Source organism: Mytilus trossulus, chromosome 10 (genome assembly GCF_036588685.1).
Source record: "Mytilus trossulus isolate FHL-02 chromosome 10, PNRI_Mtr1.1.1.hap1, whole genome shotgun sequence".
Lineage (NCBI taxonomy): Eukaryota > Metazoa > Mollusca > Bivalvia > Mytilida > Mytilidae > Mytilus > Mytilus trossulus.
The window spans coordinates 17970302-17983011 of NC_086382.1; the positions used below are offsets into that span (position 1 = coordinate 17970302).

General features: G+C 33.0%; 1 protein-coding gene across 2 annotated transcripts in view; it reads right to left on the bottom strand.

The window, feature by feature from the left end:
- Positions 1 to 11160, bottom strand: part of LOC134686974 (solute carrier family 22 member 6-A-like) — a 28756-nt gene extending 17596 nt beyond the window's left edge. The window contains exons 1-4 of one of the 2 annotated variants that reach the window (XM_063546871.1): positions 11029 to 11160; positions 2821 to 3135; positions 642 to 1066; positions 128 to 361 (exon numbers count right to left, since the gene is read on the bottom strand). In XM_063546871.1, the coding sequence (XP_063402941.1) occupies positions 128 to 361; positions 642 to 1066; positions 2821 to 3123 (962 nt within the window). In that variant the 5' untranslated portion in view covers positions 3124 to 3135; positions 11029 to 11160. Of the gene's footprint in view, positions 1 to 127; positions 362 to 641; positions 1067 to 2820; positions 3139 to 11028 lie in introns of both variants that reach the window. The other variant, XM_063546870.1, reaches the window with a different exon arrangement.
- Positions 11161 to 12710: the final 1550 nt, after the last annotated feature.

Below are 12710 nucleotides of genomic sequence, written 5' to 3' on the forward strand. Positions count from 1 at the left end.
CTGTAATCGTAAGTCTAAGTGTAATTCTAGGTAAAGACATAGTTTCCGCAAATGTCTATGATGCAGTCTTTCTACATTATAACATCAACATTATTCTACATCATTAATAACTTTAGTTAAGTCTTACCATGCGACCATCAGTAAAAGTGTAAACTTTAAAAGTCTAGGATTATCTATGATATCTAAAATACTGTATTTCTTTTCTTCAGACACTAAATCTTCTACTTGTATTACTTCTGCATGGAATTTTTCGTATTCTGGTGATTTTTTATCATTCACTTTCGCTATTCTTTTAATGACTTCATATGCTTTCTGAATTTTCCAATGAGTCACCAACCATCTGAAGCTTTCAGGTACAAACCTTTAAAATATTGTTTTATCATTAATAAAAACTAACAAACAAACAAACAAATATTTTATTTGCCAATCACGGCGCCCAAAATGAGAGACAAAGAAAAGAGATAAAAAGCCAGAAATTAGTATTCAATAATGCAATGTGTATTGTTAGTTGCTATAAATATCTCAACATCATTGACAAATTAAATTACATACTCGTTCCTTTTTCTCCATATTTTTTTTTATAAATCATTACAACATTTTCAAGACCAGCATTTAGTACTGACATAATTTTGTTTACTCACCAAATGATTAACAGCAAAAATGGAACAACTAACGTTGCAGTACCTATCTGGATGTACCGCCAATCATGGAGCCACCAGCAAAGACAGGCATACAATATTCCAAACACTTCTCTACACGGCAGAAATCTTAACAGGGATCGGGATTGTCTTGTTGTGAACTCCAAAACAAATGTAAAATTTACAGAAGAGACAAACCCACATCCCATGCCGATAAAAAATCTTAGTGCTGCTAACATTTGCCAGGATGTTGAGAAGGCAGCCGCGGTGTTGAATACTAATAATGCAGACAATGCTGACGCATATGTTAATTTACGCCCTATTGTATCTGCCATTTGTCCAGAAATAAACCCACCAGCAATTACACCTCCCATTTGTAATGATGTAATGGTGGATGGAATCCAACTTCTTTCACATACCAGGTCCCACTAGAATAAACAATTTACAATTGATATTCATATAAAATAAAACACATACGTTTTATTGAAGATGATTGTTTTCCTTTATTCTTTAATTTTCTTTTTGTTTATTACGTCTATACCATTTTATTGTGTTTTGTTCTTTGGATGTGCCTGGCATGGGAAAATATACAGGATGGATGAAGAGTTGTTTCATTGGCACTCACACCACATCTTCCTATATCTAGGCGGTAACCGTTACTTTTACATCGTTTATCCAAAAATAATTTCTTAAAAAAAGACTACCGGAAGAATTCTTGTGTAATAAAGTATTTCGAAATATGCAAATCATATAAAAAATATTAAGGAATAAATGCGATACACTGCATTAGGCCACATGTGTACACGGCAGTTGTCCCCTCATCACCAGACATGACAAATATCTCAAACGTGACTCATGATTGCACTTATGCTAGTTCAAATTCACATATAATCCGGCTGACCACGTTATTACCGGTGACCTCAACATTGTTAATAACACTTCCCTACGAAATGTGTTATCGAAAGGTCCAATATATCGTGACTCGAAATCCATCAATTGGAAATACAACTTAAAAAATTTTGATGGATTCAGTTGAGGATTATGCCAGGCATTGGGCTTAGCGTGAGTAGGAAGACGTAGACACTCTTTCCAAGGCAGTGAGGTCGTTGATACAAATCAGAATTAAGAATACTGATAACGTACAGTTCGGAGGACGTGTTTTTCAACTGACTATCGGCATTCCAATGGGAACGAATTTTGCCCATCTTCTTGCCTACTTGTTTCTGTATTATTTTGAGGCTGACTTCACAGGAAGAAAGATAAGAAGTTAAGCAATATCTATGGCACGCGGTAACCACGTACATGAGATAATCACAATTTAACTCTACTTTCCGCTATATAGATGATGTTCTTTCAATAAATTATTCAAAATTTGGTGACTACGTCGAACGCATCTATCCCATTGAATTAGAGATAAAGGATACAACAGATACAGTTAAGTCGGCCTCATATCTTGAATTACATCTAGAAATTGACAATGAGGGTCGATTGAAAACAAAACTTTACGACAAAAGAGGTGATTTCAGTTTTCCAATTGTAAACTTTCCATTTCTAAGTAGCAACATTCCAGCAGCACCTGCATACGGTGTATACATCTCCCATTTGATACGATATTCTCGCACTTGCATTTCCTATCATGATTTTCTTTACAGAAGGTTGTTGCTCGCAAGGAAGCTATTGAATCAAGAGTACCAAATGGTGAAGTTGAAATCATCTCTTCGTAAATTTTACGGACGCCATCACGAAATAACCGTTTCACAAATGATATCGGATATGTTCCTTACGTCGTAACTACAATCCCCTTCCCTTTCATAAATATGACCTACCAAATAAGACTTTTACCGGATTTGTTATCTCATTAAACAACACGACGGGTGTCACATGTGAAGCAGGATCTGCTTACCCTTCCGGAGCACCTGAGATCACCCCTTAGTTTTTGTTGGGGTTCGTGTTGTATATTCTTTAGTTTCTATGTTGTGTCATGTTTACTATTGTTTGTCTGTTTGTTCTTTTCATTTTTAGTCATGGCGTTGTCAATTTATTTTCGATTTATGAGTTTGACTGTCCCTCTGGTATCGTTCGTCCCTCTTTTACGTTAATTATACCATAACGTAAAATATTTTAACAAGAAGTCGCAAGGTTAAATATTGATCTGAAATCTTTATTCTCTTATTAAACATACCTCAGAGACAACAGTTGACATTTCAGGTTCAAATAGCCTGGAGTTGCACTTGACAGAACTATTACTTGTAGTTAGCTCACAAAATTCTAAGTCCGATATATTATACTCGTTAATTTCAAGACCGTCTAATGTAGTCAAGTTACATATCCAATTCGGAACGGCACCTCCAAAGGTCATCATCAAAGTGCTCCAGTTATCCGTTATTTTACTTCCGAAAATCAGTATCACAAGTATCCATTGAAAAAGTCCAAATCCTCCAATATCATCTATAGTCTCTTCTAAATATTCATTTAAGTCTGTCATCTGAAATCTGATCTACTGCAAATAAAGAAACGCATTAAAAGTTATTTATACATTAAAATTTATCTTAAAAGTTAGTTATACATTAAAATTAGTTATACATTAAAAGTTAGTTATACATTAAAAGCATCATTGACATAAAATAAAATGTTGACCCATGTCAAGGCCGTAACTAGACATCTTATTTTAGTGAGGCAAAATAATTGAGACGAGCGAAGCAAGGCGAAATTTTTTTTGGAGGGTATGAAATGAATGGTGCAAAATCCTGCATTCTAGGCATTTTTAGAGAGTTTGATAACGTTTTGAATTGGACACTTTTTATATAAATTTTTCATATTTTAAGACTTTTACGAACACCAAATTTTTAACAACTTTATTTAAATTTATATGTAAGATAATCATCCAAATATCACTGATTTAAGTCTGCAGCCAGAACATAGAACAAACATCGATTTAGTGGAGTTTTCAAAATTTTTCTATGGCCGGTTCAGTCAAATCGTTTCAGAATCATAATTGTGTCTGCTGATATCATTATCGCGATGAACATGGAGCATGGCAAGACCGCACAATCTCTCGTCAATCTTGCATGCTCTTTTCCAAGTTTTCAGTCGTTTTAGGGCAGTCTGTGTTTCTAAAAGTAGCCCATCATCATCAACACAATAATCAATGTCTTCTCCTTCTCCATCAGCAATTTAGTAGCAGCATCGGTAGTAACAGTTTTGTTTACAAAAGGGAATTAAGCTTTCCTGTAAGCACCATCATACAGTCGCAGTTACAAAATATTAAACTCGCTTTTATGCTGACAAGGAGAAGACAAACTAGGGATAGAATGAGATAAGATACATGTATATGATTCTATCTATAGAGTAAGTATATATGGGTACAGGGGAATTGGAATGGAGTTTTTTACGTTTGTACATGTAGTTCCGTAGTTTTAAATTATTTCTGGAAATAGTTAATGGTATTTTAGTTCCAGAATCTATAAATTTAGGGGTTAGGGTTTGGGGGTGTCCGATTCCGAAACCCCGAATATAAAGAAATGAAATTAAGTAGTCCCGAATAAGCTAAGACAAAATCCTGTGTTAAAGGTTCTATCATTCTTCAATAATATCAAATTGGAATATGGGATATTCTTTCAATTTTTAAGGTTAAACAAACATCGATAAAAACTAATCCATGCATTCATCATGTTCATGTATCATATTATTTATATTTCATTTACATGTATCTGTAAAGAGAAAGACTAAAGTTCATGAAATGAATACGCAGACAGGACTGCACCTTTCCAAAGACCAGTACTTTATTTGTCAGTCTACTTATCGTTTTTGATTGTTCTAATGAAGTTATATGCAATACTCAGACTCTGTTCACAAAAAAACTAGTTTATTAGAACTATTGCTTCTTTATCTTCAGTGTCGCCTTTCCTTTTTCTTCAAGAGCCTATTTTTAACTGAAGATCCATGATGATTATCGTTACTAGGTTAATGTAATTGAGATTCAAAGAATCACTCGTTGAGATGCTGAGTTATATCAAGGAAGAATAGTTTAAAAGGAATGATAGTTATAGAAATTAAGGTTGAGACAGAAAAACAAATGACTTTTATATTTATATATATTTAAAACATTTTTGTAGATTCAAGACCCTTAATTGGTGTTATCGTTTTGTCCAGAAAGGTTGTTGAATTACCTTATACCAATGCTTTATGAAATCTTCTTTGAAAATTGGATTGATCTTTCTTTGTTCAGTCAACTTAAATCAATGCTATATACAATATACAATGCAATATTAACTTTATTACCAACTGATAAATTAAAGCAGTCATTAATAACCATTCAGTGATTACAAGCACTTTCTAGGGGTATGCCCTTTCACAAATGGAAAAATTGTACATTTTTAGCTCACTTGGCCGAAAGGCCAAGTGAGCTTTTCCCATCACTTGGCGTCCGGCGTCCGTCGTCCGTCGTCGTCGTCGTCGTCGTCGTCCTGCGTCCGTCGTCGTTAACTTTTACAAAAATCTTCTCCTCTGAAACTACTGGGCCAAATTAAACCAAACTTGGCCACAATCATCATTGATGTATCTAGTTTTAAGTTTGTGTTTAATTACCCGGCCAACCATCCAAGATGGCCGCCATGGCTAAAAATAGAACATAGGTGTAAAATGCAGTTTTCGGCTTATAACTTAAAAACCAAAGCATTTAGAGCAAATCTGACATGGGGTAAAATTGTTTATCAGGTCAAGATCTATCTGCCCTGAAATTTTCAGATGAATCAGACAACCCATTGTTGGGTTGCTGCCCCTAAATTGGTAATTTTAAGGAAATTTTACTGTTTTTGGTTATTATCTTGAATATTATTATAGATGGAGATAAACTGTAAACAGCAATAATGTTCAGCAAAGTAAGATTTACAAATAAATCAACATGACCAAAATGGTCAGTTGACCCCTTTAGGAGTTATTGCCCTTTATAGTCAATTTTTAACCATTTTTCGTAAATATCCATGATCTTTTACAAAAATCTTCTCCTCTGAAACGACTGGGCTAAATCAAACCAAACTTGGCCACAATCATCATTGATGTATCTAGTTTGAAGTTTGTGTTTAATTACCCGACCAACCATCAAAGATGGCCGCCATGGCTAAAAATAGAACATAGGGGTAAAATGCAGTTTTCGGCTTATAACTCGAAAAACCAAAGCATTTAGAGCAAATCTGACAAGGGGTAAAATTGTTTATCAGGTCAAGATCTATCTGCCCTGAAATTTACAGATGAATCAGACAACCCATTGTTGGGTTGCTGCCCCTAAATTGGTAATTTTAAGGAAATTTTACTGTTTTTGGTTATTATCTTGAATATTATTATAGATGGAGATAAACTGTAAACAGCAATAATGTACAGCAATTTAAGACTCAAAAATAAGTCAAATGACCAAAATGGTCAATTGACCCCCTAAGAAGTTATTGTCCTTTACAATCAATTTTTAACAATTTTCATAAAATTTGTAAATTTTTACTAACATTTTCCACTGAAACTACACGGACAAGTTCATTATAGATAGAGATAATTGTAAGCAGCAAGAATGTTCAGTAAAGTAAGATGTACATCACAATCACCTAAACACAATTTTGTCATGAACTGTCTGCTTCCTTTGTTTAATTCACATATACCAAGGTGAGCGACACAGGCTCTTTAGAGCCTCTAGTTTTAGTTTCTGATCTCTTAACTTAAGTTATTCTCCACTAAATTTTTCTCATTTCAGAAATTAAAAAGAATGTTTTTGTTTGAAAGGATTAATATTCAACAGCATAGTGAATTGCTCCTAAACCAAAAGCAAAACAAATATTTTAAGTTCATTAGACCACATTCATTCTGTGTCGGAAACCTAAGCTGTGTCATCTATTTAATCACAATCCAAACTCAGGGCTGTTTCCAGCTTGAATGTTGTGTCAATACTAGCCCCAACTGTACATGTTCAGGGTTCGACCTCTGCAGTCGTATAAAGCTGGGCTCTGCAGAGCATCTGGTCCATTCATTTGTTTATTTTCAATTTGTGTGAATTAACATTGTTACAGTTAATGCTAATTACTACACTTTCATACCACAACAAATATTGTATTGGTTTATGTATCACTCATATGTGTATCCATATAACAAACAAAAATGAAAAGGAATAATTTTGCATTACCTTTTTAGATATGAAGACATATTAAGACTAATTAGTAGATGTTGATAATGTTGGCTTAAAATGCTTGAAATTCTATCAGATTACTTTTGGAGCAGTTATGAGTTTTTGAAGTATGCTTACAAAGGTTCATTTGGTGAAATCATTTTCATATTGGTCAAATAATTTTCTTTGCTTCGACCAGCTTTGGAGGAGATATAAATCAGCACATGCGTTTATTTCCTAGATCGTCTATCCCAAAGCATCATGTCAGGCATTGTCATTATTAAAACCCAATAAATGTATTCTAATCTGAGGAACAATTTGACATTTTACTACTAAATTTTAACTAATGATACTGACGATCCACCAGAAAGTAATATAAATAGAACTATACCAAAAACCAATATTAAGCAAATACATATAAAAAAAAGAGGTGGTACATGTATGATTGCCAACGAGACAATTCTCCACAAGAGACCAAATCGACACAGAAATTAACAACTACAGGTCACTTTACAGCCATAAACAATGAGCAAAGCCAATACCGCATAATCAGCTATAAAATGCCCTGAAATGTAAAACAATTCAAGCGAGAAAACTAATGGCCTTATTTTTATTGAAAAAATAAACAAAAGACTAATATGTTACACATAAACAAACGACAACCACTGAATTACAGGTTCCTTATATCATGTTCTTAAAACTAGATATCATCTCCCATTAAGAAAAAAAAAACACGTGAAACCTATTATGTGTTGCTCTCCTAGCTACAAAATGTATCCAAAATCAAAGATGTAGAACATATTCTATCATAATCATTTGGTAACTAATGTAATTACTTGCCCGTCTTGAACATAAAAAAATACAAGAATGTGTCCAAAGTACACGGATGCCCCACTCATTCATTATCCATGTTCCATGGACCGTGAAAAAGGGTTAAAATCTAATAAGCATTAAAATAAGGAGGATTATACTTTATGGAACATGTGTACTAAGTTTCAAGATGATATGACTTCAATTTCATCAAAAACTACCTTGACCAAAAACTTTAACCTGAAACTCCCACTTTCATCTTCTATGTTCAATGGACCGTGAAATTGTGGTCAAAAGTCTAATTTGGCTTTAAAATTAAAAAGATCATATCATAATGAACATGTGTACTAAGTTTCAAGTTGATTGGACTTCAGCTTCATCAAAAACTACCTTGACCAAAAACTTTAACCTAAAGCAGGACAAACGAACGAACGGACCCACAGACCAAAAAACATAATGCCCCTCTATCGTAGTTTAGGGCATAAAAAATTAAATAAATAACACTCATAATGCTCAGATTACTTGTCATCGTGCAACATAGTTAATGACACCATATAGGAAAAACATAGAATTCATTTTGTCATAAGACACTGTCAAACATCCACACATACTATCCACACTCATCTGTGTCCACACTTGTATATATGTATTAAAAAAAAATCGGTGTCGAAATTTTAGTGAGACAATCGCCTCACTTTCCTCAAGGGTAGTTTCGGCCTTGCATGTACAGAGAGTGACAGACGTGCCTCGCCTGTCGATAGAAAATTCAACAAAAGATAAATACTGATGGACATCAACATTGCTTATTAATTCAAACTTGTTTGACTAAGATGATAGAGGATAGCGCGTCAGAATGACCGTCAAACTGAGATGTACTTAAGGTTTATGAGCCCTTCTGTAGCCATTTTTGTACGAATTTTTCAAACTTCAATTGAAAGCTACAGATATAATGAATAATAGAGATATGCCGTTTAGTTCATATACCAAGGGGAAACTTGATGGAAAGCATAATTATTTACTGTTTCATTACATTTATTAGAAAAAGCGTACTTTGTGGCAAATAAATCAAGATTTTTATAGAAAATCCACAGCCTTTAATACAGAGTTTTTGTTATAAAATTTGAAACATAAGTTACTCACTTGATTTTCTATGATGTGCTGATGTTACTTTTTTTACAAAAAGTTCTAAGCAACCTGTAAATTCCAAAATACCTCGTGCTGAGTCACTAAAGTCGAGCGCACCCTAAAAGTTGAACTTGATTTGGTCCATATTTTTATTTGTTTTAACCAATAACAACATTGATTTTGTTTTTAGGAAATCAATGCTAGTACTGCATGCAATAATTCTATATCTATTAGTCATCAAATTGCCAAACATTAGAGTACAAGGATAAAGGCTGTGGATTTTCTTTAAAATTTCCATATGTCTAGACGTTACACGCGATGTTCGTACATGTAAGCGTAACATAACGTCGCGAATATTTCGTAAAGTTCAAACCAAAACTTCGACTGAAACGTTGGTTTTAAGCATGTGCGACATTCTTGTAAGACTCCGCAAAATCGACGGTGCGTTTTAACTACTTATCGAAAATTGATGTACTTTAGATTTTTGAAAAGTTAAGAAAAATAACATTTTGAAAAATAATAAAATTCTATCATTATAAGAGCTCTGATAACAAATAAAATTGAGAATGGAAATGGGGAATGTGTCAAAGAGACAACAACCCGACCAAATAAAAAAACAACAGCAGAAAGTCACCAACAGGTCTTCAATGTAGCGAGAAATTCCCGCACCCGGAGGCGTCCTTCAGCTGGCCCCTAATCAAATATATACTAGTTCAGTGATAATGAACGCCATACTAATTTCCAAATTGTACACAAGAAACTAAAATTTAAATAATACAAGACTAACAAAGGCCAGAGGCTCCTGACTTGGGACAGGTGCAAACATGCGGCGGGGTTAAACATGTTTGTGAGATTTCAACCCTCCCCCTATACCTCTAACCAATGTAGAAAAGTAAAAGCATAACAATACGCACATTAAAATTCAGTTCAAGAAAAGTCCGAGTCTGATGTCAGAAGATGTAACCAAAGAAAATAAACAAAATGACAAAAATACATTAATAACAACAGACTACTAGCAGTTAACTGACATGCCAGCTCCAGACTTCAATTAAACTGACTGAAAGATTATGATTTCATCATATGAACATCAGGCACAATCCTTCCCGTTAGGGGTTTAGTATCATACCATCATAACATATATGAGAAGAACATAACCCGTGTCATGCCAACAACTGTTTTTAGAATAAATGTGTTTAGTTCCGACGCAAAGACCTTATCAGTGACTCAATATTAACGCCAAAATATGCAATCTACAATTTATGTAAATTTGAGTTGCGTTCGTTTTTACGTAAAAAAATGGCGGTGCGACAACCTTGTAAGCCTTTGAAACATTGCTCATAAATTACCATATATCATTTTTCAGGATATTTGTCTTTAAATTCATCAAATTAAGCAAAAAAACATCGATGTAGTAAACACAAATACTAACCTTTTTCCTTTTAGATAAATGTTTTTGATTCTCAAATTTAGAATACCATTTTTTTTCTCCCGTGGGACAGATTTTCCCTTGTAGTATGGAAAACTTTATTTTTTCTATGACGTCATCAAAACATCATAAAAATAGCATAAAAAATGAAGGAACCATTTTGTTAAATAATGAAAAAAAAACGTTTTTCAAAATATTAAATAGTTTAGACGAAAATCACAGTTTAGTGGTTACAATAAAGAAAATATGTTACGCGGGACAGCCTAAAAAATAGCCGTTTTTCAAAACTGAAGCTTGTAGCATGCAGCATAAAACATAGTTTCAACAAATATTTTTCTTTTTTATTTAAAAAAACCATTTGTGTTCAAAATGCGTACAATAGCAAATGAATATGATATCACAAAATAAAATATTTTGGACTTGCATCATGTCAACTACACCGATTTTCCAATGAGGTACGAACATCGCGCGTAACGTAAAGCATTGAATCAACACAAGGGTACATAATCCTTAAATAGTACTATAAGTTGTAAAACCTAATTAAACTATCAGTGTTTATTATACGTAGTTAATATTAAACAAACGTAAGCAGAAAACGAAACATTGGAAATTTGAAATTCATTGATAATACCTGCATGGACCTAGGGATATGACCTCAAAATAGTCGTCAAACTGATACATGTATGCACTGATAGTAACTAATATATATATAAATCTTTTAGAAAAAAAAATAGTTGATCTTCAGATCTTCACAATTAGTTCCTATCAAACTAACTTCAGCAGAAAACTTAGCATTGAAGATCATTGCACATTGAATATTAATAGAATTTCGCTGGACCATGAGCTAGGGTGCTATAAAATTTTAAACATAGATTACTCACTTGTTTTTTGTCTATGATCAGCTAGCCTAGCATTTATTGTTTACAAATTTAAAAGTCCTAAACAGCCTGCAAATTCCATAACACCTCGTGTTGAGTCACTAAAGTCGAGCGCACCCACCCTAAAAGATGTACTTGAATTGATCCATATTTATATTTGTTTAACCTATATCTAAATTTATAAACTTGTTTTAAGGTCAAGGAACAGTAAATGGGCTATGTCGCAAATTTTGCTAAAAATTTGCATATAACCTTGGCTCGTTGAACTACAACTGAAAATCGAAAAAAAAAATACATTTATCTCTTTTATTATCTGAAATATTGCAGATTGATTTCTTTTAATATGGGTGCATATTTGTATAGAAAGCACATAAAAACGGCGAAAAAACTTCTAAAATTTGTCTTAAAATCGCCAAATCTCTAATTCTACTCCATATATTTTTCTTAAAAAACTATATATTGTTGAGATGTTTATGAAGTGTCCTATATTTTGACTTTAGTGGAACCTTAATAAAGCCCTTAAGCGCTATCAATTAAACTTATTTGGTCTTAATTTAACACTAGTATAAAGGTATATCATAACAAATTGGCAAATACAGCCTTATTATCACCTTAAAACTGCTGTGTACGCCGTACTGTACGGAATTACATTTTCGGTTTGGGAAGTGTTTATGTTTTTAGATATATAAAAGTTAAATTTATTTTGCATTTCTGAAAGATAAAATCATTTTTGGTGAAGATCTGGATTCAAAATATATGCTTGAATATATTTTTTATTCATCAATGATCATTAATTTGGGAATCAGAATATTTTTTTCAGGAAAAATACCATTTACCCCTCATGCCTTTTCAAGTTCAATGTTCGTACCCTACACATTTTCCATCTAAACAATTATACTTTTTAGACATAAACAATATATTAATGTAGCCTAGGACATTCGTTCTGAACATGCATGAAATTTTTGCCACTGGACGTTAAACCACCAACAACCAATCAACATTGTCTTAGTTTAAAGCTGGCATTTAAGGTAGCGCCTTCCTCATATTATTTTGAAAAACGGTTTTGTCCATTATTTAACAAAAAGGTTCCTTCAGTTTTTTATGCAATTTTTATGACGTTATGATGACGTCATAGAAAAAAATAAAGTGTTCCATACCACAAGGGCAAATCTGTCCCAGGGGGGAAAATTGGTATTCCAGATTTGAGATTCAAAAACATTTATCTAAAATGGAAAAAGGTTAGTATTTGTATTTACTACATATATGTTAATTTGCTTAATTTTATGAATTTAAAGACAAATATCCTGAAAAATGATATATGGTAATTTATGAGCTTATTATTTTTTTTCTTAATTTTTTTTCTTTTTTTTCTTAATTTTGGCAAAATTTTATTTTTTATTTTTTTTGGCAAAATTTCTTCTTTTTTTTTTTAATTTTGGCAACATTTTATTTATCCCCGGGTGAACCAGGGTGGGGTGTTATTTACACCGGGGTAGTCAACCAATCAGATTGCAGTATTTGTCAATAAATCAGATTGCAGTATTTTTGCTGCATAAGAAATAAAAGAAGTTACTTCTGTATAATCACTAGCCAGTCAACACTGAGGTTGTGAGTTTGATCACCGGTCGTGCGGGTGCACTCGTTTTCAAACCTAACTTCTCCTTTCAATGTTGATCTATTTATTA